The sequence below is a fragment of the Erpetoichthys calabaricus genome, chromosome 12 (assembly GCF_900747795.2).
Source record: "Erpetoichthys calabaricus chromosome 12, fErpCal1.3, whole genome shotgun sequence".
NCBI lineage: Eukaryota > Metazoa > Chordata > Cladistia > Polypteriformes > Polypteridae > Erpetoichthys > Erpetoichthys calabaricus.
Window position 1 is genome coordinate 48,123,977 of NC_041405.2, and position 27,559 is coordinate 48,151,535.

Sequence of the window (27,559 nt, forward strand, 5' to 3'; positions counted from 1 at the left end):
GGTAGGTCTCAGACATAAAAGCACCAAATATAAGCCACTGAGGCAACACAGTGTGGCCAGTCACCCAACTGAATGTGCTGCACCTCTGAAAGTGACCAGAAATGTGTTAACCACAGACAAGTCTATGAAAAATTATAACCAAAGGAATTCATTAAAGTACTACCTGCACCCAAGTCCACTGGCCTCGGTTTATGGAGGCTTCTTTCACATCCCAGACATGCAGGTCATGTTCACAGGCCTTCAGCCAGTCTCAGCAAGGCAGCTCTGCACTGGAGTGGTTCTTCAGAGCAGTGTCATACAGGAACCATTCTTGATTCTAAAAAGACCTATCCACAAGAAGGTTCCAGAAAGAACCTTTATTTATTTAGATAATTTAACAGGCTCCATACTGCATATAATCATGAATAGATGGTAACAGATTTGTGAAATACCAATGGGTCACGATTTTAAAAGGACTCTTGCTTCATACATTTGTAACACAGCTTAAGTTCAGGTTTTCTTAATCGGTTTGTGTCCTTCTAGGTAGATTACTAACATTTCAGGTTTTTTGTACATATTAGAAAATGGTTCAAAGCATAAGGAACCAACGTCATACGCAAAAACCCTATCCAGAATGAAATGGTGCTTTTTCAAGCAATGGTTCTATAAGCAACCACACAACCCAGCAAAGAACCATCAAGCGCCATTAAAAAAATGGACATTATGTCACACTAACAGTTAATTTGCCTTCTTGTAATGCACAGACACACAAGTTAACATGGTGTTTTTTATTTCAAAAGAATACAATAAATGCAATAACCGACGTGTTGAGATTTCAAGTTGTTCAAAGCACACAAATGTTGTGTTTTTTTTTTTTCTTAAATAGATTACAAATGCATTGAAAGCACTAATGGTAGTGTGCCGCATTTCAAGTAAACTACAGCACACAAATGCCCTTCAAAACACATTACAAAGTGGAGACCAAACATATGGGAGAAGAACAAATGCAACAACCTCATCCTACCCAAAATATACAAAAAAAAAAAAAAAAAAAAGTACTAATAATCAAAGGGTAACAACAAGGAGACGCACTTCATGGACAGGGGGGGGGGCTTCAGCCACAGCTGCAGAGAAGGGGTGGGTGTTGGCACTTCTAGAAGATCACAGCGACAAGGCAGGTCAAACTACAAACTAATGAAGGATTATAGAGAATGAAGATGGGAATTTATAAACCTTGGGTCATCACTTACAACAGAAAGTATAAAATGGCACCAAAACAGGCCAAATAGTGCCAAAATGAAGGCAAATGTGAAATACATTCAGCTCAATGTTTACGGTTGTGTAATGGTTAACGACAAGGAGCACTTGAAACACACAAGTGCACAGCAGTGTACAAAGCCTCCACAGATGGACAGAGACTGAACTGGCACCTAGCGGACGCGTGCAACCAACCTATATACAGCAAGCAACTGAATCAGTGGCAACGCACGGGTGCGGAACCGTAGATATGAGGGGGCACAAAGCTGGCATCTGTCATGAATGTGCTTGTAGAAGAAGGCACTTGAGTGCATACATTTACAGTGAGTGCACGGTAATGGAAGAGGCAGCAGTACCACTGGTCCCAAGATGAGAACAAGGCGGAAACATGTCATGCAAGCTGTGGTGTGCAACCTGTGGGCCCACTGCCCAGCAAAGGCAAACGTAACAGTGTCCTACAAAAACGGCCAGCCATAAACAGATATGAAAGAGGAAAATTTAAAGCAGCTCCAAATGGAATTAAAAATACTCTCACAGCAGAACATACAGAAAGCATTTCTGAAGCACAGAAACTGGGCAGTACAGCTAATAACACTAAGCTATAAGCAGCACAGCGCTGCAACATGGGTGAGGCACGGCCTTCTTGCTATGCTTTTACTTCTGCATTTACAAATTTACTAGCATGCTAATCTTGGAATGCAAATCTCAGGTGGGTGGACATGTACACTTTGAGAGACGCATCAGGTCATAGTATGTTGTACTGTATGTGATACACGGGTCTACACTGTATGGCATCAGGAGGAAGAAAATCTGAAAACAAGCAGTGATCCATGATGGGAACAACAATACCAGATATGATAACTGGAAAAGGTAGCGAGGTGTAGCATAGTTAGTTCTGTATTTAAACCATGGGTCACTCAGATTCTCTGCACACATTGTAAAGTTTAAGAGTTGAATGTGGGGCATGAAGAGTTTTTTGGTTTTTGTTTTTTTTTAAACCAGAAGTCATTCGTTCTCTTGCACAATCAGAATGATCCTCACAAATGATACGGAGCAGTGGTTCTAAAGTTTTAGTCTTAAGAAACCAATGTAGCTGTAGTAGGTTTCTGCTTCCAGCAGTTTCACAATCAGTGAGTCAATTACCCTCTAAGTGATTTCACTGTTCACTTAACTGGCCTTTGTTTCGTCTTATTCTGTATTTAGCAATTGTCAGTAAGGTGAGATTTTACACTGATAAACAATTTAGAAACATCTGAACTTTGGCATAGCTTTAAAATTGTTAACTTCTTAGTTATTTGCTATTAACCCGCCCTTTTTCTCTGCTGTGTCTGCAAACTTAATTGTATCCTAATAATGACAAAAAAAGCAGACACCAAACAAATGTCACTGAAGACAGAAAGGCTGCAGCTACTTCAGAGTCAGACCCACTACTACGCTCACCAGTAAACAGCAGCTTAAATAAGCAGAAAACTTGGAAAACCTGATGGAAATTCATAATGAAGAAGACGACAATCTCAAAAAGCAAGATAATTTATAAAAAAAAAAAAAAAAAAAAAAAAAAAAGTACTTGCTACATTCCCAAAAAAATTTAACTTGAAATGTCTGGATTAAGAAAACACAGCAACCAATTAAAGTACGAGTCCAACTAAAAACAGAAAATGCAGCCATTGCTGGGTATGGAGTGTTTCCCCAAGACTGGACTTGAGAACCACTGATCTGTGGTCTTTGTGTCTAATTCTCTCTCTAACCAAAGGATGAACTGGCTGGAGGTTAAAAGACAGTTCAAGCCAACATAAACCTATTGGAGCTTTCCAAACAAATAATAAAAGCTCTCAAGTGCACAGAAAGTCACAAAAAAGGGTAAAGACAGGGGAAGGGGATTTTTACCTTTAATACATAATAAAGCAGGCGGTACGGTGGTGCAGTGTTAACGCTAGTGGTTCGCTTCCCGGGTCCTCCCTGCATGGAGTTTGCATGTTCTCCCCGTGTCTGCGTGGGTTTCCTCCCACAGTCCAAAGACATGCAGGTTAGGTGCATTGGTGATCCTAAATTGTCCCTAGTGTGTGCATGTGTGCCCTGCGGTGGGCTGGCACCCTGCCTGGGGTTTGTTCCTGCCTTGTGCCCTGTGCTGGCTGGGATTGGCTCCAGCAGACCCCTCCGTGACCCTGTGTTAAAATATAGTGGGTTGGTAAATGACTGACTGACATAATAAAGCTCTCTTAAAACAAATTGCCTTTTCTGGTCACATTGAAGGCTGAGTGTCTAGCTCAGATCCTGTAGGTTTTCATTCCTGCCACTTTAATTGTTAAATAATTCCTGCGGCGAATTAGGCAAGCATCTTTAAGCATGAGCGACTTAAATTTGAAGATTCAAAACCCTTAACTGGTTGTCAATAGATGAATAGTTAACCCTGGGTTTCAAATTCAGCTATTAAAAGGCCCCCATTTTAGCTGCTACCAGTTATACAAAGTAAGTTCTTCCCGTTAATGAAACATGTTAATTTAATTCAATAACTTATTTATTGCTCTCCTTCTGCCACACCAGGCACTTTTGAAGTTTGATTTTCTCCTTTTTTTCTGAGAGCATCATTCATATGAGATTTTCACATATTTTATTGAAACACATATTGTAATTGGATCAAGTTATCCAGTTGTCTGGAGCTCACCTGGAATCTCTTTTTTGCGTTTGCCTTCTGTCTTAAAAAAAGAATCAACACAAAAGAAATTTCTATTTGCAGCAATATCTGGTTACTAATTAAAGAATGTGGCTGGAATTAAAACCTGAAGACACCATAACCTTTCAAGGCTGAGCGTTAAAGGGATTCTAAAAAGCCATTGAAAAACAAACCACTGGAATTAAAATAGAAGGGAAAAAAAAAACAAACCAGTTAAGAATCATATTTCACCTAACATATAATTGATGGCAGTAGGGACATGTATTTTACAACAATGAGGTGTGTTGAAATTTTTGTTTGCAAAAATTCTTACACAAGGAAATTTAATGCAAGAGGGATTATCAAAGTATGTGCCTACAAGACTTTCACAAACCCTGAAAACTGAGGCAGGTTTAAAATAAAATCTGCCTTAGCCATTTAATATCTGCTTTTATAAAGAGACACAAAACCTTAAACAGCGAGCTTGGACAACTTGTGTTAGGGAGCAAGGAGAAGAGTAACGACACACTTAATGAGACGTGGAAGAGGGGGGGAAATGAAGTGAAGACAGACGTTGAAGTAATCAAATGAAACAAATAAGAACTTTCAGCATAAGGAAGGAAAGCAGGACTCCTCACAAAACACTCTTGTTACATAATCATTTTCAATAAAAAAAATCATGAGATTTTTCTTAGTTTTAAAAAGCGTGTAGCCCCCACTGTTTTTCCGAAAATAGAAATGTTTCTTTCAATTTCTTGGAAATAGTGCATGATTTCTAATGTTATGTAGAACAATCAAAGCATTATTTGTCTTTTTTTTTTTTTTTTTTATACAAATGGATCAATAAAAAAAAAGAAACAAACATCTTACACATAATGAGGTACAGTAAACAGAAGTCAGTGAAGTCCCTTAAATGAAAATCTCTACAATCAACCTATCAGTGAGAAATGTATCAGATAGAAGTTTTAAAATGAGTAAAAACCAAAACGTGCCATTCAAAAATATAGAGCACCCGTTGTCAAATTTTCACGTTGTCTAGTGGAGTGTGAGAACACGGTGTGACTAGGTCACTGTAAAACAAGGGCAAGGTTTTGCTTATCCCTACCAATTGCATGACTCTGCTGTGTTCATTAATGGGCATGACAAAATTCTTCTACAAAACATGTCCGTGCTATTAATAGAAAGACATCCAGAGGGCAAAATGATATAAAAACCAACCTTATTGCACATCTGGCAACACTGCTCTCCACCCTATTATGCCAAGCACATAATAAAAGCATTCAGAAGAACAATTAGTATAGTGTGCAATGAAATAATTTGTACAACACAGATAAGAAAATCTGCTTAAAAATTTGTAAACAGCACCAGATTTAAAAAAAAAAGTCACACGAACATAAAACGTGTAAAAATGAACTTATTTGGTAAGCAGACCTTCACTTTTCAAGCAAACATCAGTTATAACAGATAAAACTTGTGATGGGTTTCCATTACATAGCGCCAATAAGACGGAAAGGAAACAACAAAGAAAAACTGAACTCTTTTCAGGGAAATCTGGACAAATTAGATAAGGAATTACTTTTAAGATAGAGGGGCAAGCATCTACTTAAAGGCTGCTGGGTTTTTTTTGTTTTTTTTTTTTGTTTTGTTTTTTTTTAAATCCCACCCCCATCCCAACTCACAAAATGGCTTAAATATTCTCAGGAAAAATACCATTAGGTCGTCTAAGATGTAAAGAGGAAAGCAAAACATTAATTAAGGTTAAACTAAAGAACCTTAAATTGTAACACAGCAGCTCTCAGGGTTATGGTGGACAACACTTCTTGTCCATTTACAGTAATTTAGCTTATGCTGGCATTTAAAGAGTTGCACTGTAAGATTGCACTTTTACAGAAGGTCTAGTTATCAAATTAATGAGGCCTATAAAATTAAAACCATCAAACTGCACAAGAGTTTAAAAAAAATACACAATAAGAAACATTATGAAATTGTACATCTAAAAACAAAAAAAGGACTTTCCTTTTTGTATACAATCATTATCAAAAATGATTTGTTTAAATCTATTTTACAATCACTGGCTCTTTAGTCCCAAAACCCTCTTTTCAAATATTGTGAAGGTCTTTGGTGGCAAGCGAGATGAAGCTCCTGGACACATACAAATCTGAAATCACTAGAAGGCATTTTGCCATTTCATAAAGGCTACAAATCTAGTAGTGTACACTTGCCCCAGCCAGTCTGCACAAGTTCACTTTGGCCTTTGCTTGAGGCTTCAAACAGCTCTGATGCTGGTGCTTCATCTTGGCGACAGTGTGGCATTCCTTGGGTGATCCCTACAGGTTTGCATTTACTTGGCTGACGAGATGAGCCAACGTACTGAAGAGCAGAGTTCTGGGTGAAAACATTCTCACTCCTTTCTTCCAAAGGAGAAGCAAGAACAAACTGTTTGTATGGGTTCTCTCTACAAGCTTCTGAAATACTACTCACTGGCTTGTGAATTTGATAATCTCCCAGACGAAGGGACAACTGTGATGGCCTTGAGACAGAGATACTTGCACCACTGCAGCAAAACTTTCCAGAGGAGTCATGCACTGGTACATCCCAACTAGATGTGCACTCTCCACAATGCTGCTCTAGACCATCAGCAGGGTTGCCAGGGGACCACATCCTCTCCTCCACAGTCCCCTGGCTACCCTGAACCTTACTATCCATTTTGGGATGGATAACACTGTAGTTGATTTCTTCTTGCCATGACTCACTGGGCAGATCAACAGCCTCTAGACTGGAGTGAACATTTCTTTTGCATTCAGTGGAGGAGACCTTTCTAGTATTCCACTCCCGCCTGGGAACCTGAGAACTGCTCCTTACGTCTGGTGCAAATTTTAACTGGTATGAATCAGATATTTCACATTCTAAGCTCTCAATGTCGAGCGACCTGCTTCTCCTGTTCAAGGACAATGGTAAAGGCTTTGCAGACACTTTTTTACTAAAGCTAATCTGGCGTGGAAGGCTGGCTACCCCCCAGGGTCCACTTAGGAAAGACATTTGATCATACATGTCAAACATCCTCTCGTCACATTCAGCAATAGCATCTTTCTGTAGGTAGCTGTCATCAAAAGGTTCAAAAGGAGATTCCATGTCCTCATCTGGGACCATTTCAATCTGCTGATCACATTCTTCTTCATTCTCCATGTCGACCACATCAAATGTCACCATGGTCGGCAGTACCTTTATGTTGTGGGCAAAGGAAGACCCTGAATCTGAACTACCCAGACCCCTTGAAAAGTCACTGAAGAATTTAGTGTTGTTTGTGAAGTCCACTAAGGCCTGGGAGAAAGACACAGCCTGGTCACATTCAAGGTCTACATTGTTCTTTATTTGTTCGGTGGCTGCATCTTTCCCTTTTCTTTCTGCTTTATGGAGTTTGTAATTCCTAGCCTGTAATGGTAAATCTTTCATTTGGTGACTAGTGGGGGTGCCATTGGAAGGGTCCAGCTCACCACTAGGTACTTTCACTGTGGTGTAATTTCCACTGTGACTCTGGCTTCCCGGTCTTAATTTTTCATGAGCACCTGCTCTACCTGCTTTAACAGACTGCAATTGCAACTGCTCATTTTCAAGGCAACCTTGATGTTTTTTGCCAGATTTTGGCTTACATTCAGTGCTAGTTCTGTCAGGGTAGATTCTCTCTTTGCTCAAGCAAGCTTGCTCTTTTACCGACTTCTTCATCCGTCTTACTCCCCAGGCCATAAGCTCTTTCTGAATAACAACTAGCCTGGCCTCTTCAGTTTCTATTTGGCACATTTTATCTGGAGCATTGGATTCTAAAGTTTTATTTCCCAGACCCAAAGAAACACCTAGAAATTCAAAAGAGTCTGGAGAAGGAGGCTGTGTGTCAAAAGAAGGCTCATCCTCAAGTGGTGGGCTCATCAAGCTGTCATCAGGTTCATAGAGCTCATACAGAGCATCGCCACTGTAGCTGTCCCTTGGAAGTCGTTCCTTCCTGATGCGGCCCATGCTTTCCCCACATTCTTCATCAGGTCCAGGGGTGGTGGAATCATAGTAGCCTTCATCACTGTTGGGAGCAGATTCTAATTGATCACTTTGAGGAGTAAGTAGATCTCTAACAGTACAACTATCAGCAGCACTTTTGGCAATTTCAGGGTAGCAAATAAGGGGGCTAGAAATACCAGCTTCACCTAGCGAGCTATGCATCTCAATATCCTCCAACACATGCTGATGTTCTCCTGGAGTGTAACAGACATCTGCAGCTGCCTCACCGTCCCATAGACCCTGCAGATACTCATCAACTTCATCTGGAGAAGCCATCTCTTCACCACCCCCCTGGTATGTGATGTAACATGAGCTCCTCTTGCCAGCATTGCGACCTCTTTCAGCGGATACCGTACTTTCAGCCATGCTTTCATCATCTTGGTCTGCAACAATGTCCCCACACCCAGTCAAAGAGTCGAAACTCTTCAGAGAAGACACATCTCCAAACATAAGACTGATTTGGTCAGAAGAACGAACAGAGGAGGGATCATGATCGGTGTAGTTTTGGCACACTTCAGACAAATGTGCCATTTCAGATTTCACACACAAAATGCCTCCATCAACATCGACTTTAACTTCTAGGATCATCTCTTGCAAGTCAACATCTTTAAAAATATCACTGTTATGGCAGTATGGGTCTTTCATGTTTGACCCTACATCCAGTGTGTTGTTCTCTATAACATTTACCTCCTCTGTACACTCAGGCTTGTCCACCACCTTGTCTTGTCCAATAAGTGCAATACTGAGCAAACTTTCAGGCAAACTGTCTGGGGACTCAGACTGGGTTTTCACATGGTCAGTAGATGCAGCTTTGACTGAAAGCCGAGGTGAAAATTCAGATGGTTCACTTTTTTCCTTGTTCTTCTTGTTGCGTCTGATGCTAAACAAGCTCTTTAGGCCCTTCTTCGGTCGAGGAAGAGACTTTTCAGAGCTCAATTTCTGTTCAGAGGACTCAGAGTTTGAGCACAACAGAGCATCCGATTTCTTATTGCTATTAATAGAGTGAACACTCTGGGAGCATGTCAGCATATCAGCAGCACCATGCTTCTGGCTGTGGTATTCAAATTCTGCCACGGGTAATTCACCAGCTCTCCCAACATCTTCCCAGTTTACATCACTGATACAATCATGGGTTTTGCTTTTACCAATTACCTTTTTGGATGAGCTTTTTGCGTGTCCTTTGTGCTTGACTCCAAAGAAGCTAGGCAATGTACAGATGCTCTTTCTCCCTCCAAAGAATCTGAAAGCAGTCTTTTTTATTTTGCCTGGTGCCTGCTGTTCGGAGGTAGCGCCATCAGCTGCCTCTGAAAGCTTGTCTGCTTCTGTTGCCTGCGCTTTGGAATCAGCAGTCTTGTCCACAACACAGGACAGAGACTCTGCCCTTGTTTGCATACTTCTGCTGGTGTCCATTGGTGCCAACAGGAGTCGTCAGGCAAATTTAGCTGCACAAACTGCTGCAACTGTGGCCACCACATGACTCTTTATAGGAAAGAGTTTGGAATAGCATCTTATACCTGAAATATAAAAACAATATAAATGTGACTAGATTTTAATAGAATTGCTGATTTATCAAGCAGAATTTTGATATTTAAAATCAAAGTCTAGATATGTATTAATTTTTACATTTACATAATTGTGCAACAGTCAAGATACAGTTACATATTTATGATCAAACACTTGGCTTCTTCATTCAGGGAGGGATTCCAGCTGCAATATAAAACTACAGTGTTACTTTATTAAAGATGTATACCTAATGAAATTTTCTTTTCATGGAAAGTGCCTACTCGCACCACATATGCATGTAGTCCTTTCTAAACAATGTTTCCTAGTCATGGAAGCAGAGTTTCAAGCATCATACACACTTAACTATCCTACAGTATGGCACAGATTCCTTTCTGAGCTTAGTTTTCTTTACTGCACAAGCACCACACACACACTCGTTTAGAGAAGCAATTCCTGCCCAACACAGACTTATTGCTGGATCTTCTAAATAATGTCTGTCTTTATTTGAAAACTAACAGTGTCAGATCAGGGGAAGTGTGAACGTGACTGAGAGAATAAAATTGAATAAAGGTAACTTTTGCATGTACCATAAATTTACACTAGCTATTACAGACTCAAATCAAATGCATGGTTTTTATTATATAATAGTATTAATAATAGCAGCTCACTACTCAAAACGCTAAATGCAGGGAGAATGCAAGCTTAAACCAGCAGTTCTTACCTCTGCACCAGCCAAGCAGACAGCTCCCCTTCGTATCAATTGATACTTGGGCTTCAGGGGTTTTTTTTTTTAGTTTTTTTTTTTAAAAAACACATTGACAGCAACATGTAAATTGAATAATTACTTTTATGTTCCTGAATAACTACTTATGTTTTTGACTAACACTTGTTTTGTTATACCTTTTGTGAAAATGTTCATTTGATATCTGGACTGCAATCTTCACATATACACTTCACGTCCAAATTTTGTCATTATTACTAGAACATGAAAAAAAATTCTGCTTTAGTTGTGTTCAACTTTTCTTGACTCACATTTCTTGTCATCCTACATTTACACAAATCGCCGTAGACACTGAACATACATGTATGTATTCTAAATAATGATATATTATATAGCCTATACAATTTCAGACTCTTAACTCCCAGATATGCAGACTTCAGCTGTTAGAATTTTGTGTCGGACTTGAGCTGCCTCATTGGGGGATGGATAAGCAGGCAGGAGGTGAGAGGGAATTTAAGGTGGCCCGGCATTATGAAGATTTTTGTAGGCTTCAGAGATTCTAGTGTTAATACATGGTCTTGAATCGAAATGCAATACACTCTGCTCAGTCTCTAAGCTAACACAACACATTTGCTTTACTTTTACATATTATACAAGCTTTATAGATATGAACTGAAATAAAGATACAAGTTTGTACTGCATTTTCAACAAACACAAAAAAGAAATCTAGCATTTAGCCGATATGATTTTATTTATGACACAAAGTTAAATGTACCACGTGCATATGCATTGTGCTGCAATGTACCTAACTTGTTAGAATGCTTTTATTTCTGGCATGAATAATCTTCCACAGCTTATTCCCATGGATCTGTTGCAAAGACAATTATGAACTTATAAAATCTTCTACCCAATGTGCAAAATTAGTACAACTTCAGAGCTTAATATCCTTTTTCATATCTGGGATTGTTGCAGGATGCTAAAAAAGTACAGTAATCCCTCGCTATATCGCGCTTCACTCTATCGTGGATTTTATATGTAAGCATATCTAAATATATAACGCGGGTTTCTGCGGACAATGGGTCTTTTTACTTCTGGTACATGCTTCCTCAGTTGGTTTGCCCAGTTGATTTCATACAAGGGACGCTATTGGCGGATGGCTGAGAAGCTACCCAATCAAAGTACACAGTTAAGTTCCTGTGTGCTGATTGGCTCAGTGACGGTGCGCCAAATTCGATTCCGCTGCGTTAACCAGGAAGTCTCGTCTCGCTCATTCAGTATCAACGTGTTTCGCTGTGTAAAGAGTTAACTTTTGTGCTCTTTTGTGTTTGTCTTTGTGTATAGTCAAGCCCTTCGTTATGGCTCTAAAACAATCTGCTCCTGCTACTGCTTCAGGGGCCGTGCCCAAGCGCCAACGGAAGATGCTAACGATTACCGAAAAGGTAAAAAGGTTTGGATATGTTTTATTTAAAAAGGAGGAAAAGAATATAAGATTTACGGTCGCATTGTCCTTTAACCAGGGCGCAAAACGAGTTGTAAGTGGATGTAATAAGGCGGTAAGGTTTATAAGAGTGTGGGAATGGTTTATAAAGCCTTAAAATATATATATATATATAAATAATAAAATAAATATAAGGTCACTACTTCGCAGATTTTCACCCATCGTGGGGGGGGGCTCTGGAACTTAACCCCCGCGATAGGCGAGGGATGACTGTATTTCTACACTCAATTGCTAGTTATAATAAAAAGTGTCTAATAACAACCCCAACATCATATTTTATTTTTAAAAAAAAAATACCCAATTCCATTGATTTTAAATGCCCACTAATAAACAAAAAGCTGCAAGAATTTTCCAGAAGCTGAAATTAAACATCTGCAGTGGGTTGGCACCCTGCCCGGGATTGGTTCCTGCCTTGTGCCCTGTGTTGGCTGGGATTGGCTCCAGCAGACCCCTGTGACCCTGTGTTCGGATTCAGCGGGTTGGAAAATGGATGGATGGATGGATGAAATTAAACATGGAGTAAATGACAGGTGAATCAAATCATCTTAAAAGAAAATTGGTTAATTGCCATTTTATTAAGTTCAAAATGTGGATGGAAGTGTACCAATATCACCATTACAATATCTGAAAATGCTAATAACCTGCAAGTGCTAAGAGTTTTGTTGTAAAGTAATAGTCCACAAAGAAAAAGATATGCGAAGGAAGAAAAACCAGCCAATTTCATATGACATTTGCAGAACCTACATTACCAGGTTCATGGTTTGTTATCTCCAAATGGGTCAGCTGAGTTTTGCAGAAGTGTACTGTATGTTATTCTAAATGTGGATGCCTGGGTGTTCTGTGATGGATTGATTCTCTTTCAACAACCGTTTCTGCCTTCTACAGGCACTGCAAAACCCCGTAAGGGATGAAAAGGGATGAAGAATAAGGTTGATTGAATGTGAGAATCCATGAAAAACTAGCAAGTAGATCATATTTAATCAACTTATCAAACAGCTGACGGAAGCCAGTCCAAGTGGTTAAAGTAAAAACAATGAAAGCTAATCAGCGAATTAATTTAGGCTTATAGAGTCACTACTGTCATTTGTACAGAGTATACTGAAATCTTACTTGCATGTGTTAAAAACAATGCAACACATCACACTACTGACAGCAACCATGATTGAATATTGTTACTTTATCTCAAAAAGTCTCCTAGTTACTGTATCTGGTTAAGCCCTACAAAAACACTCACATTAACAATTGTAGTATACACCCATTCTAGGATCTCTCTTTTAATAAAGAAAACAGCTAAATGAATTTAAATACTGTAAAACCCTTATTTAAAGGGTCTCAAGTACGTCTGACTACATGTTGCATTTTAATGATATTGAAACTCTAGTCTTAGTTTTTAATGATTAGCATACTACGGTTTTGTACCTATCAGATCACAAGCTAAAGAACAGTTTAATTTTAAAACCCATACAAACTAAACTATAGAGGTGAGTAAAATGTGATTATAAATGGAAAATATTCAACCACCAAGTGATCAACAGCTTCAGATAAAAAATAAAGCAGAGCTGGAAACAAAGTAGTAAACCACTTCCGAGTACAGCAGTGGTTAATGCAGTGGTTTCCAACCTTTCTATGCCCTGCACCCCTAGAAAAATGTTTGATGTATGGTCACTCCCCCTCCAAAAATAATATCGCATTTGCAGATGAAGATGTCAAATTTCTAATATTTGTACCACAAATTGAACCACTTACAGCGGGTGAACACATTTAACTTATAAAATAAGCTTTTAACCCAGTGCATAAAATGTAAACATAGACTGAGCAATTCACCTTGATAAATCTCAATAATCTTGCAAATCTGTCCCCTGTGAAGCTTAGACACTCAATCAATGATCCGGGGGTTGGGGTATCCCAAAAGGCATCAAGCGCCGCAAGGAAATGACACAAGATCTAACATCGTGGGTTCTGGGGGATTGGAGACCTCTGTGAAGCAGTGGGTACGCCAGTAAGCAATGAAACACAGTGAACAAGCTTATTCCCCTTATTACTGTACTGCACTTCAAAAACAGATGTGCTGCACAGTTAAAACTGCTGCACTACTGTCAGAACCACCAGCAGGAGAAACGGGATGAGTGTAAGCATCAGGGTGCATTCAACTCAGTCCCTTTTGCCCCCCAAAAGGCAAAAATGTCAATCAAACTTTGAAATCAGTGATGTTTCACAATCAGGGCTTGTACAGAAATTAATACTAGACCTTGAACTTCTCTATGGATCATGGCAACGTTCAAACTACATTTTCTTAATTTAAGTTATTTGGCTTTGTGAATGCTCCACAAACAGCAAGGAACAAGCAAGATTGGGCATTTCTGCAGCTCATCCACAGGTAACAATTACATACAATTGTCCTCACAGGTGGCGCAGTGGTAGTGCTGCTGCTTTGCAGTAAGGAGACTGTGGAAGATTGTGGGTTCGCTTCCCGGTTCCTCCCTGTGTGGATAGCGCTTTGAGTACTGAGAAAAGCGCTATATAAATCTAATGAATTATTATTATTATTATTATTACGCAATGCTTGATTAATTTCATATCATAGAACAGGAGCACTCATTAATAAATGACCTACAAATTATAGCATACTACAAGACACCAACTGCACCACGATAAAGTCACACAATGCACCTCACTCAATATTGGCAAATCACGAGGTTGTGAACCCCTGGCTTAATGAATGGAAAATGCTTTTAAAAAAAAAAAAAAAAAAAAAAAAAAGCAGAGCTAACACATCATGCCCATCTGTAAAAGAATGCCAGACCCCATTTTACTAACGTCTTCTACAATAAACAAAGCTGCCGGAAAAAGCAGAACATATTGGACAAGGGTAGGAAGACTTGCAAAAACATATATAGCTTAGCTGCATTTGCAAAATGCTTGATGTGAAAGTGTCCACTAAGTTAACAGCAAATGGCATAAAGTGAAAGGATTTCTCTCTTACCAGAGACTACCGTCGCCAGGTTAAAATAGCAGTGTCTAGTCTCTTCATTCTTGTCACCTGCAAAATATGACAATATATCACAAGATTCAGTCACAGTACTTAGAAAGTAAGAGTGTTACTAGGGAAAGATTTTATAGAAATACACAAATTACAAAAAAATTCACATAAAAAAGGTGTTTTTTGCATTGATACAAATTTAAGAGGAACACAAATATTTACTAAGTAAATACCAATGTGAACTGCAAGTTACACAATGACTAATGCATTGTCTAGCTGTATCTTCCTGTATTCTAAAATGTTTATGAATCTAGCATGTCTATTCCTTAAAGTATCCAATTATTTCATTGCTATTAAAGTTGACGAGTACAGTTAGTGGATCCTAGTGGCTAAAGTACTGGATCTTAAACCACATGGATGCTGTGACTCATTGCATGGGTGAATGCAGGTGTCACTAAACAAAACATAAGACATGTACACCTGCTGTTGTGACCATGTCTGCAAGAGCAGATTCTACTTTTCTCCAAACCAGAACAGTACAAAGATGCTATGGAAAAAGAGGTAGGTAGGTAGGTAGGTAGGTAGGTAGGTAGGTAGGTAGGTAGGTAGGTAGGTAGGTAGGTAGGTAGATACTTTATTATTCCCAATGGGAAATTCACATTCTTCAGCAGCAGCATACTGATACAATAAATAATATTAAAGAATGATAATAATACAGGTGAAAAAAAAACAGACAATAACTATGTATAATGTTAAATATTAATGTTTACCCCCCCTGGTGGAATTAAAGAGTCGCATAGTTTGGGGGAGGAACGATCTCCTCAATCTGTCTGTGGAGCAGGACAGTGACAGCAGTCTGTCGCTGAAGCTGCTCTTCTGTCTGGAGATGACATTATTTAGTGGATGCAGTGGATTCTCCATAATTGATAGGAGCCTGCTGAGCGCCCTTCGCTCTGCCACAGATGTTAAACTGTCCAGCTCCATGCCAACAATAGAGCCTGCCTTCCTCACCAGTTTGTCCAGGCGTGAGGCGTCTTTCCTCTTAATGCTGCCTCCCCAGCACACCACTGCGTAGAAGAGGGCGCTCGCCACAACTGTTTGATAGAACATCTGCAGCATCTTATTGCAGATGTTGAAGGAAGCCAGCCTTCTAAGGAAGTATAACCGGCTTTGTCCTTTCTTGCACAGCGCATCAGTATTGGCAGTCCAGTCTAATTTATCATCCAGCTGCACTCCCAGATATTTATAGGTCTGCACCATCTGCACACAGTCACCTTTGATGATCACTGGGTCTATGAGGGGTCTGGGCCTCCTAAAATCCACCACCAGCTCCTTGGTTTTGCTGGTGTTCAGGTGTAGGTGGTTTGAGTCGGACCATTTAACAAAGTCATTGATTAGGTCCCTATACTCCTCCTCCAGCCCATTCCTGATACAGCCCACGATAGCAGTGTCATCAGCGAACTTTTGCACATGGTAGGACTCCGAGTTGTATTGGAAGTCCGATGTATATAGGCTGAACAGGACCGGAGAAAGTACAGTCCCTTGTGGCGCTCCTGTGTTGCTGACCACAATGTCAGACGTGCAGTTCCCAAGACGCACATACTGAGGTCTGTCTTTAAGATAGTCCACGATCCATGCCACTAGGTATGAATCTAATCCCATCTCTGTCAGCTTGTCCCTAAGGAGCAGAGGTTGGATTGTGTTGAAGGCGCTAGAGAAGTCTAGAAACAGAATTCTTACAGCACCACTGCCTCTGTCCAAGTGAGAGAGGGATCGGTGTAGCATATAGATGATGGCATCTTCCGCTCCCACCTTCTCCTGATATGCAAACTGCAGAGGGTCAAGGGCGTGTTGAACCTGTGGCCTAAGGTGGTGAAGCAGCAGCCTCTCCATGGTCTTCATCACATGTGATGTCAGAGCAACAGGCCGAAAGTCATTCAGCTCACTAGGACGTGATACCTTTGGGACTGGGGTGATACAAGATGTTTTCCAAAGCCTCGGGACTCTCCCCTGTTCCAGGCTCAGGTTGAAGATGCGCTGTAGAGGACCCCCCAGCTCCGATGCACAGACCTTCAGCAGTCGTGGCGATACTCCATCTGGACCCGCTGCTTTGCTGGCACGAAGTCTCCTCAGCTCTCTGCTCACTTGCGCTGTTGTTATTATGGGTGGGGATGTTTTTCCAATGCTGGTATCAGCAGAAGGATGTGTGGAGGGTGCAGTACTCCGAGGTGAGAGTGAGAGTGGGTTAGGGTGGTCAAACCTGTTAAAAAAGTTGTTCATTTGGTTTGCTCTCTTCACGTCTCTCTCAATGGTGGTACCCCGCTTCGAGCTGCAGCCAGTGATGATCTTCATCCCATCCCACACTTCCTTCATGCTGTTATTCTGCAACTTCTGCTCCAGCTTTCTCCTGTACTGCTCCTTCGCCGCCCTGAGTTGGACTCGGAGTTCCTTCTGCACGCGCATGAGCTCATGCTGATCACCGTCTTTAAAAGCCCTTTTCTTCTGATTCAAAAGGCCCTTGATGTCACTTGTAATCCATGGCTTGTTGTTAGCATAGCAGCGTACTGTTCTTACTGGAACTACAATGTCCATACAGAAGTTGATGTAGTCAGTAGTGCAGTCAACAACTTCCTCAATGTTCTCATTATGAGATCCCTGCAGGATATCCCAGTCTGTAGTTCCAAAAAGTTCTCTCAGAGTATTCTCAGCCTCCGGGGTCCACTTCCTGAATGATCGTGTGGTTACAGGTAGGACTCTAACTTTTGTTTTATAGTGAGGCTGAAGCTGAACCAGGTTATGATCTCCTTTCCCAAGCGCAGGCAGCGGGGTGGCACTGTATGCGTCTTTAACGTTTGCATACAGTAAATCAATAGTCTTATTTCCCCGGGTGTTACAGTCCACATACTGGGAGAATGCAGGTAATGTTTTGTCCAGCGTCACATGGTTAAAGTCTCCAGCGATTAGCACAAGCGCCTCAGGGTGCTGCGTTTGTAACTTAGCAACAGCGGAATGGATGATGTCACTCGCTGACTCCACGTCTGCCCGAGGAGGAATGTATACAATAACAACAATGACGTGTCCAAACTCTCTGGGCAAGTAGTAGGGACGTAAACTTACGGCCAACAGTTCGATATCCCTGCAGCAAGTGGAGATTTTGACGTTAACATGTCCAGAGTGACATGAATAGCTGGTTCAGATGAAAATCAGATCTGAAGTAATGGGGACACAATCACTCACCATAACAAATTGAAATCAAAGGGCAGCAAATCAACAGGAAAGATTACCAGAACCAACCAAACAAGTCACGAAATGTAGTTGTGCATTCAGCCTGAACAGCTCTTTAATTCTGTCTCATCCAACAGTTTACGGAAAAACGCCCTGCATCCACAAAAAAAGTTACAGTGATTTATAACACTAAAGGAAGGAGCTACCCTGCATGTACCTCTGAATTTTCTGTGCATATTGTTTAACCGAAAAGCAGTTTGGTGGCAATATAGTTACGAATGTTACTTCATATCTCCTGTTGCCTGTTTGAATCCAAGCTGAGACAATGACTATGGAATTAACATACTCTCTCTTTGTCTGAAGTTTGCCAGGTAACACTTTTTCCTCCCACACTTGCAAGATACGTACTTTAGGTTAATTGGTGACTCTGAATTAGATCTGTTATGTGTGTTTGTGTGGTGTACAACAGAATTCCACCACTAAATGACTGGCTACATAGTACCATTTGCCCAAAGCTGCTGAGAAATAATAGAATCAATTATGCTCTGTGAAATATCAGGCAATAGAAAAAAAAAAAAAAAAAAGTACATGTTTAAAGGGCTTGTGATTTTTGGGAGCGTCAGTAAAATTTTAATTTCCCCTTGGGGATAAATAAAGTACAATCTAATCTAACTTAGTCAATTAACATCAGAATTAACCAGAGACATATTTGATCATTGTATCTTTTGGAGATTCAAGATGAACAGGAAAGGAAGAGGGAGAACAACTCTCAGTTACCTTATTCTGTCCACACAGTTATTCTGAGACAAAACTATCTGTTTTTTTCTGCATCTTTTTTAAAGGTTCAAAGGAGGTAACATACAAAGTGAAAAGGTATTGAAGTTTCAAAAATATAACCGATTACATGCTTCTTTTTCTGTCAAAAAATAACTATAAAATACAAAAATCAAATAATTTTGACCAACTGTTAAATTTTGAAAGATGAAATGTTAAAGGTTTTGGTGATGAACTCAAAGGAAACACAGTGCTCTCACATCTCAGTTCTTTGAAGTCTGGCAGTTTTCCTGCAGTAGACCCTTTGAAATATTAGGTATCAACCTAGGTAGAAAGGAGATTATAGTGAAACACCTGGTTAACATAACCATAGCATGAAGCCCAGGCAAGTAAGAATTTAGATATGGTATTTAGTATATTATGGAAGTGAAAAAATCAATCAAATTATTAACTGCATCCAAGTTAGCATATACGAACACACCATTGACACAACAGGGTTCTTAGCCAATGTTCTATCTGTAGCCTCCTTAGAGTTAAGTTTACTCCTAGAAAAACAAGTCAAAAAGTTTACACCTTTATCAACAATAAAAAAAGTGTAATTAAATGTAACAGAAACATTTAACTACCAAAACGTTAATATAAATCAGTAATTTTTAATTTTTAATTTTTTTTATTAATTTTTTTGCATTTATATAGCGCTTTTCTCACTACTCAAAGCGCTTAGCAATTGCAGGTTAAGGGCCTTGCTTAAGGGCCCAACAGAGCAGAGTCCCTTTTGGCATTTACGGGATTCGAACCGGCAACCTTCCGATTGCCAGTGCAGATCTCTAGCCGCAGAGCCACCACTCCGCCTGTAGGAAAAGTATATCTAGTGTCCACTGCCTCACACGTCTTTTGTGTGACATGTTTTGGCCACCAATACATACCACAATCAGGAGAGTAGCAGTGTATTTCTTTGTCCACTTTTATGTTGCTAGAGCATGAGAGGGTAGAATGTCAGCGCATCAGTTTCATTATCTGTGTCAATGTCTAATGACCAATTTGAACCATCATTACTGTCGCTTGATCCAGCTAATGGTTCAGCTACAGTCTGCTCTAAAATGGTATTTACAGCTACTCATTTACACACCATTGTATTTTGGTTGAAAGCTCTACCTCACTATTGAATAATGATAAGTAAACTTACAGTGGCAAAACACATAGTAATATTCATTTTATGAAGCATGATGCAATTTAATCCACTAGACAGTATAAGAATACTGTTAAAAAATGATTTGTACTTAACACTACAAAGCAGATTATTACACGTCACCCCGAGTCTGACTCAGGAATAACTATACAGTGATACCTTGAGATACGAGTTTAATTCATTCCGTGACCGAGCTCTTAAGTCAAAATGCTTGTATCTCAAATTAATTTTCCCCATTGAAATTAATTGAAATGAGATTAATTCGTGCCTGCCCCCAAAAAACCACCCCAATTTTTTGTTAAATGTTTTCAACATAAGAAAAATGTATTTATAGTGAATGAATATTGTATACAAACAAAATAAAACCTAATACATAAAACAGAATCTAAAGAAATAACAGACGTTGGCAAAGCCAATTAGCGTATTGTAATGTTTTTTTTCTTTCACTTCACTTTTGCTTAACTTAATTTTCTTTTTCACTAGTTTTTTTCTTTTTTGTCACGCTTTCATCACTTTCATTCACAGGGCGTTTCAATAGAAACCTGTCCAAGGAGCTTTGTTTAGGCAAGTGTCATTAAATAGCGGCGCTGCAAGTTCAGTTTCATTTCAGTAAAGTCAGGCGGTAGGCAAGTGACACTAAATAGTGGTGCTGCAAGTTCAGTTTCATTTCAGTAAAGTCTGGCATTAGGCAAGTGATAATAAATAGCGGCGCTGCAAGTTCAGTTTCATTTCAGTAAAGTCAGGCGTTAGGCAAGTGTCATTAAATAGCGCGGTTGCAAGTTCAGTTTCATTTCAGTAAAGTCTGGCATTAGGCAAGTGACATTAAATAGTGGAGCTGCAAGTTCAGTTTCATTTCAGTAAAGTCAGGCGTTAGGCAAGTGTCATTAAATAGCGCGGTTGCACGTTCAGTTTCATTTCAGTAAAGTCAGGCGTTAGGCAAGTGCCATTAAATAGCGGCGCTGCAAGTTCAGTTTCATTTCAATAAAGTCAGGTGCTAGGCAAGTTTCATTAAATAGCGCGGCTGCACGTTCAGTTTCTTTTCAGTAAAGTCAGGCGTTAGGCAAATGACATTAAATAGCAGCGCTGCAAATTCAGTTTCTTTTCAATAAAGTCAGGCGTTAGGCAAGTGTCATTAAATAGCGCCACTGTATGATCAGTGGTAATTTTTTCAGGGTGTTTCTTTTCTTTAAAGTTCGAAACTTTTTCCCATATTGCAAACACTTCCTTTATCTCACTTTAAGAGATAAACTCCTCCGCGATACCGATCTCCTGCAGAACCTCCGTATGTTGCTGCGTATGTAGTTCCGTCAACTCCTCTGTCGTCAGTTCCTCGGAATGTGCGGGGACAAGCTCTTTGATGGCTCGTATTTCGAATTTTGGCTCGTAACTCAAGACAAAAAAAATCGACCTAGTGACGGCTCGTATCTCAAAAAACTCGTACATTGGGGCACTCATATCTCAAGGTATCACTGTATTTACATAGAATTTCGAGGCAGTCACACTCGGGGTTGACATCAAGCAGGTTAATTTTTAAATATGAGCTGTTTTAAACAGATGATGGTAGGGTATTTTAACTGTGTATTAAATCCTGCACTAGACAGATCATCTCAAATCACAACTAAATTATCTAAAATTGGCTTGTAAATTTTAACATTTTATCAGGAATAACATGATGGAAAAAGTATTCTCCATAAGTAATTAAGGCAATATTTTTTCTTTTTAGTCCATAGTTATTTACAAATGGATGATTTGTAGCTTTAATGCCAATGGTATACCTGAACATGCTCTTCTTATGGAACACATTAAATATCATTATACTTAATTATAGGTGAGTCAACCCAATAATACCAGCAAACAAGGACTTTATTAAATTCATTTTTATACAAATTGTTAATTTTCATTGCAGGATCTGGAAAAGTATATTTGAAAGAACCAATTTCATGTGCGTTGCACACAAATTGCAAAGTAGAAGTACATCATAACTACTAATATTTCTGAAAATCGATCAGGAGTATGCAAGATTGCTCAGTGCTCACATCTACAAAATATTAAATATAAAAGTTGTCTCTTCAGACAACTAATTGTAAAATAATTACATCTCATTATGAGCATGGAGGAAAGGCCAATACGATTTGTAGCTCAACAAACACTTAAAAAGGTTTGGAATTCTTTTGCAGAAACTTAATACACAGTTGAAACGAAATCAGATAAGCATAAAGAAATAAGTAACATATTTAAGGAATACAATAAAAAATTGTATGCACTGGAAAGTGAGGGTCATACCAAAGCTTTCTTTCTTAAGATAGAAAAGCCATAGCTCATGGTGCTGTGCATTGACGAGCTGGATAAATCTGTGAGGCCCACTAAAATCCAAGATGCTATTAAATCCTTAGAAAGCTGGAAAGCTGCAGGCCTACTGTGGATGGCTACTAAGCAAAATAAAAGCGGATATTTAAGCTGTTCAGTTACTGCTTGGTTTGTTTAAGGAATCTAAAGGAGAAAACATAATATAAAACACACTATGCAAGGCGTCAATTACTTTATATATATATATATATATATACACATACATATATTATATATATATACACATACATATATTATATATATATATATATATATATATAAAATATATGTGTGTGTGTGTATATATATATATATATATATATAAAAAAAATATATGTGTGTGTGTATACAGTGGTGTGAAAAACTATTTGCCCCCTTTCTGATTTCTTATTCTTTTGCATGTTTGTCACACAAAATGTTTCTGATCATCAAACACATTTAACCATTAGTCAAATATAACACAAGTAAACACAAAATGCAGTTTGTAAATGGTGGTTTTTATTATTTAGGGAGAAAAAAAAATCCAAACCTACATGGCCCTGTGTGAAAAAGTAATTGCCCCCTGAACCTAATAACTGGTTGGGCCACCCTTAGCAGCAATAACTGCAATCAAGCGTTTGCGATAACTTGCAATGAGTCTTTGACAGCGCTCTGGAGGAATTTTGGCCCACTCATCTTTGCAAAATTGTTGTAATTCAGCTTTATTTGAGGGTTTTCTAGCAGGGACCGCCTTTTTAAGGTCATGCCATAGCATCTCAATTGGATTCAGGTCAGGACTTTGACTAGGCCACTCCAAAGTCTTCATTTTGTTTTTCTTCAGCCATTCAGAGGTGGATTTGCTGGTGTGTTTTGGGTCATTGTCCTGTTGCAGCACCCAAGATCGCTTCAGCTTGAGTTGACGAACAGATGGCCGGACATTCTCCTTCAGGATTTTTTGGTAGACAGTAGAATTCATGGTTCCATCTATCACAGCAAGCCTTCCAGGTCCTGAAGCAGCAAAACAACCCCAGACCATCACACTACCACCACCATATTTTACTGTTGGTATGATGTTCTTTTTCTGAAATGCTGTGTTCCTTTTACGCCAGATGTAACGGGACATTTGCCTTCCAAAAAGTTCAACTATTGTCTCATCAGTCCACAAGGTATTTTCCCAAAAGTCTTGGCAATCATTGAGATGTTTCTTAGCAAAATTGAGACGAGCCCTAATGTTCTTTTTGCTTAACAGTGGTTTGCGTCTTGGAAATCTGCCATGCAGGCCGTTTTTGCCCAGTCTCTTTCTTATGGTGGAGTCGTGAACACTGACCTTAATTGAGGCAAATGAGGCCTGCAGTTCTTTAGACGTTGTCCTGGGGTCTTTTGTGACCTCTTGGATGAGTCGTCTCTGCGCTCTTGGGGTAATTTTGGTCGGCCGGCCACTCCTGGGAAGGTTCACCACTGTTCCATGTTTTTGCCATTTGTGGATAATGGCTCTCACTGTGGTTCGCTGGAGTCCCAAAGCTTTAGAAATGGCTTTATAACCTTTACCAGACTGATAGATCTCAATTACTTCTGTTCTCATTTGTTCCTGAATTTCTTTGGATCTTGGCATGATGTCTAGCTTTTGAGGTGCTTTTGGTCTATTTCTCTGTGTCAGGCAGCTCCTATTTAAGTGATTTCTTGATTGAAACAGGTGTGGCAGTAATCAGGCCTGGGGGTGGCTACGGAAATTGAACTCAGGTGTGATACACCACAGTTAGGTTATTTTTTAACAAGGGGGCAATTACTTTTTCACACAGGGCCATGTAGGTTTGGATTTTTTTTCTCCCTAAATAATAAAAACCATCATTTAAAAACTGCATTTTGTGTTTACTTGTGTTATATTTGACTAATGGTTAAATGTGTTTGATGATCAGAAACATTTTGTGTGACAAACATGCAAAAGAATAAGAAATCAGGAAGGGGGCAAATAGTTTTTCACACCACTGTATATATAGATATAGATATATATATATATATATATATATATAGATAGATATATATAGATATACATACATACACACACACACACACACACACACACACACACACACACACACACACACATGCATGCATACATACATACTAGGGGGCTCTGCCCCCTGCTCGCTTTGCTTGCCAACCCCAGGGTTTGGTGCAGTGGAAATACAATTTATTTATTTTGTTTTCATGGGAATTGTTACATATGCATTATGTGCACGTTTTATTTTAAAACTTCCGTAAAAATTTCTTTAAACACTTTTGTTCTTTTGAGTTCCAACATACTGAATCTTTTAAATGTGGTCCGTGAGACACGTGCTTAATGACTTTGTACCATAATTCAGGACAGGTTTCTCCGTTTGGAATCTCAGCACAGACAAACTGATCTACATCATCAGCAGTTAATTTATTTTGCACAGTAACCGGTGCATTGGCGATCCTAAATTGTCCCTAGTGTGTGGTTGGTGTATGTGTGTGTGTCCTGCGGTGGGCTGGCGCCTGCCCGGGATTTGCTCCTGCCTTGCGCCCTGTGCTGGCTGGGATTGGCTCCAGCAAATCCCCGTGACCCGGTGTTAGGATATAGTGGGTTGGAAAATGGATGGATGGAAAGTAACCAATAAATGCATGTGAGGCAAACCCCGTTTTTGAAATTTGATGGTGTAAATATATGTTCCGATTTGCTTGAACACTGTTTCGAGTTCATTCAATAAAAATAAGACTTTCTGATAAAACAATCTACTTACAAAAGTGGGAATATCCAGAGCCGATGTAGCCAGTGGCATTGTTGTCAAGAATCTGCGGATTTCTGGCCATTGTGGATCGCATGTCATTGTAAGAAATAAATCTAGTAAACCGATAGTTCGGGATATTGCCATTGCATCATGATACAACTGTTGCAATGCTCTTGGACTACCTTGATATGATGAAGGTAATATTACTGCTTTACCTATTTTGAATTTGTCTGAATTATTGATATTTGAATTTTGAACATGATCAATGAGCCCTTGCATATGTTCTGTTCTAAGTTTAGCTTGATTCGATTTAATAAAAAGAGACGACGATTAGCTTTGACTTGTAGATGCACATTAATAATGTAATGCTGTGATAGACGTTGAGATGATAGAAGTGGATTAAATACATGGAAACGTATCGCTAATTTGGACTCATAATTTGGAAATATTGTGTGGGTGTTATACATTTTTCTAAATGCGTTTGTTTCGCCATCTGGGAAAATCAAAGGAAAGAGTAAAGAATCTGAATGTGCCGATGTATTTGACAGAAATGACGAATCATGCTTTGCTTTTGGATATAAACGAATATCTACTCTGTCTTTGATATCTCCGTCTTTCGAAATTATAAGCGCTGACCATTCTTCACATGTTGGTCTATTATAAATGCGACTGTGATCTTTCGGATTTAGACAGAAATCCAAGACAATTTCTTTGTCCGTATTCTCTAGATAAATGTCATGTAAAGTGTGAGACTTTTGGACATATGGATTTGTATCCATTATTGGATGTATAATTTCTAGTACGTCGGATCGTTTAACTCTTGTCGATTCTATGTTGCCGCGCTTCTCCGTGATCATAAATATACACCTGACCAAATTGTGTTTTTTTCTAAAGTAAACTTGTTGTAGTTTTAATTGTTGCGGGACCACAGATTCTCATAGTGTATGGTCCATTATTGTGTAAATCAATGTTTTGTGCATTGAATGATGTTAACGCAAAAAGATTATTGTAGATGCGTATATTTTGCCTGTAGTGTTTGTGGATTTCCCGTTCACCAAATAACAAATCTTTTAATTCTCGCGGAAAGGCCTCTTCATTGGGAAGTAGCAGTACTTTTCCCTGATGGCAACACAAATTCGCTGATCTACAAATCTCCAACTTAAACTTTAAAGTCTTACAATATCTACATACTTCTGACATATCACCTATGTCCATACTGTATATTTGATCAGTGTTTGCTGTTCCGTTACTTCACAGAGTAACAGTTTCCGTTGGCTGGCTCTGCATGTCATCTTCAACTTATCAATTGTTTTAGAGCTGCTCTTTCTTCTTCGCTTTTTAGATGACCGTGATCTTGTTTGAAAATGGTTGTAAGTAGGGCATGGCAAGAACTGAGAGGTTACATGACCATGATCTTGTTTGACAAGTCACCGTCTCACGGGAACATGCTTCCAATGGATGTCAGTATGACGTACCTTGACTGCGACTTGACCGTGTCGCGGGAAGTGAAAGTGTCTCTCTTCAAGATCATGTCTCGTTGCAGGATTTTCATTTATAATAGATTATTATATAAAATTAAAAAATAATTAAATTAATAATTAGAGAAGCACAATACATCTGTAACCATAGTGTTATCGGATAATATTCATTAAAAATGATGACACTGGTATTACTCCAATGTAATGTCTAATGTTTTTGCCAGTACTGCTGAACGATAATTCATGCTCGTCAACATTATCAGTTCACTGAATAACTTTAATAATTATTTTATTGTTTGCTGGGATGGACATTATTGTAAATAGACTAAGTTCATAAGCCACAGGAGAAAAATGCGTGTGAACCTAAATGTTTCCTAGTTTTACACAGAGGAACAAGGTGCATGTTGTTTTTATGATGGGCAGGTACCGTTAGTAAAGCAGCATGGTGGGAATGTGGTTGTATCTCTGTAAAAAAGGAAGACAAAGTTGCTATCTGTTCTACCTGCAAAAATGAGCCAATGAGAGGGGGTGCAGAATTAAAATCATTCAACACCACAAATTCAATTTCCCATCTGAAGAAGCAACAAAATGAAATCCACATTTGATTTGGTAGCATTAGCTGCTAGAAATTCAAACCCAGCCACAGGGGATGCACAGATCAGTGTGTTTCTTCGTGCTGGTCCCAAGCCCGGATAAATGGGGAGGGTTACGTCAAGAAGGACATCCGGTGTAAAATTTTGCCAGATCAACATGCAGACAACAATACAGATTTCCATACTGGATTGGTCAAGTTCCGGGTTAACAATGGCCGCCACCAGTACTATTAGCCAACAGGGCGTTGGCGGAAATTGGGCTACTGTTGGCCGAAGGAGGACGGGGTTGATGTGTCCGGTATCCGTCAATAACGGCGCGCACATAAAGGCGACCTTCAAAAGGGCGACCTCAATTGGGCACGGCGATTAAAAGCGTACATAAATAAAAGCGATCTTCAAAAGGGCGACCTCAATTGAGCGCCGAATAAAGGCGCGCGTAAATAAAGGCGAGCTTCAAAAGGACGACCTCAATTGGGCGCCGAATAACTGCGCGCATAATTAAAGGAGTGCTTCAAAAGGGTGACGTCAATTGGGCGCAGCGAATAAAGGCAAACGCAACAAAATTATTACAGAAAATTTATTAGATA

The 27,559-nt window shown here is 39.4% G+C and overlaps 1 protein-coding gene across 2 annotated transcripts in view; it reads right to left on the reverse strand.

The window, feature by feature from the left end:
• Nucleotides 1-758: 758 nt before the first annotated feature.
• The window catches only part of amer1 (APC membrane recruitment protein 1), a 46,472-nt gene continuing 19,671 nt past the window's right edge, over nt 759-27,559 (reverse strand). Inside the window, exons 2-3 of one of the 2 annotated variants that reach the window (XM_028815469.2) lie at nt 14,642-14,698; nt 759-9,450 (exon numbers count right to left, since the gene is read on the reverse strand). In XM_028815469.2, the coding sequence (XP_028671302.1) occupies nt 6,086-9,346 (3,261 nt within the window). In that variant the 5' untranslated portion in view covers nt 9,347-9,450; nt 14,642-14,698 and the 3' untranslated portion in view covers nt 759-6,085. The remainder of the gene's footprint in view (nt 9,451-14,641; nt 14,699-27,559) is intronic. The other variant, XM_051934495.1, reaches the window with a different exon arrangement.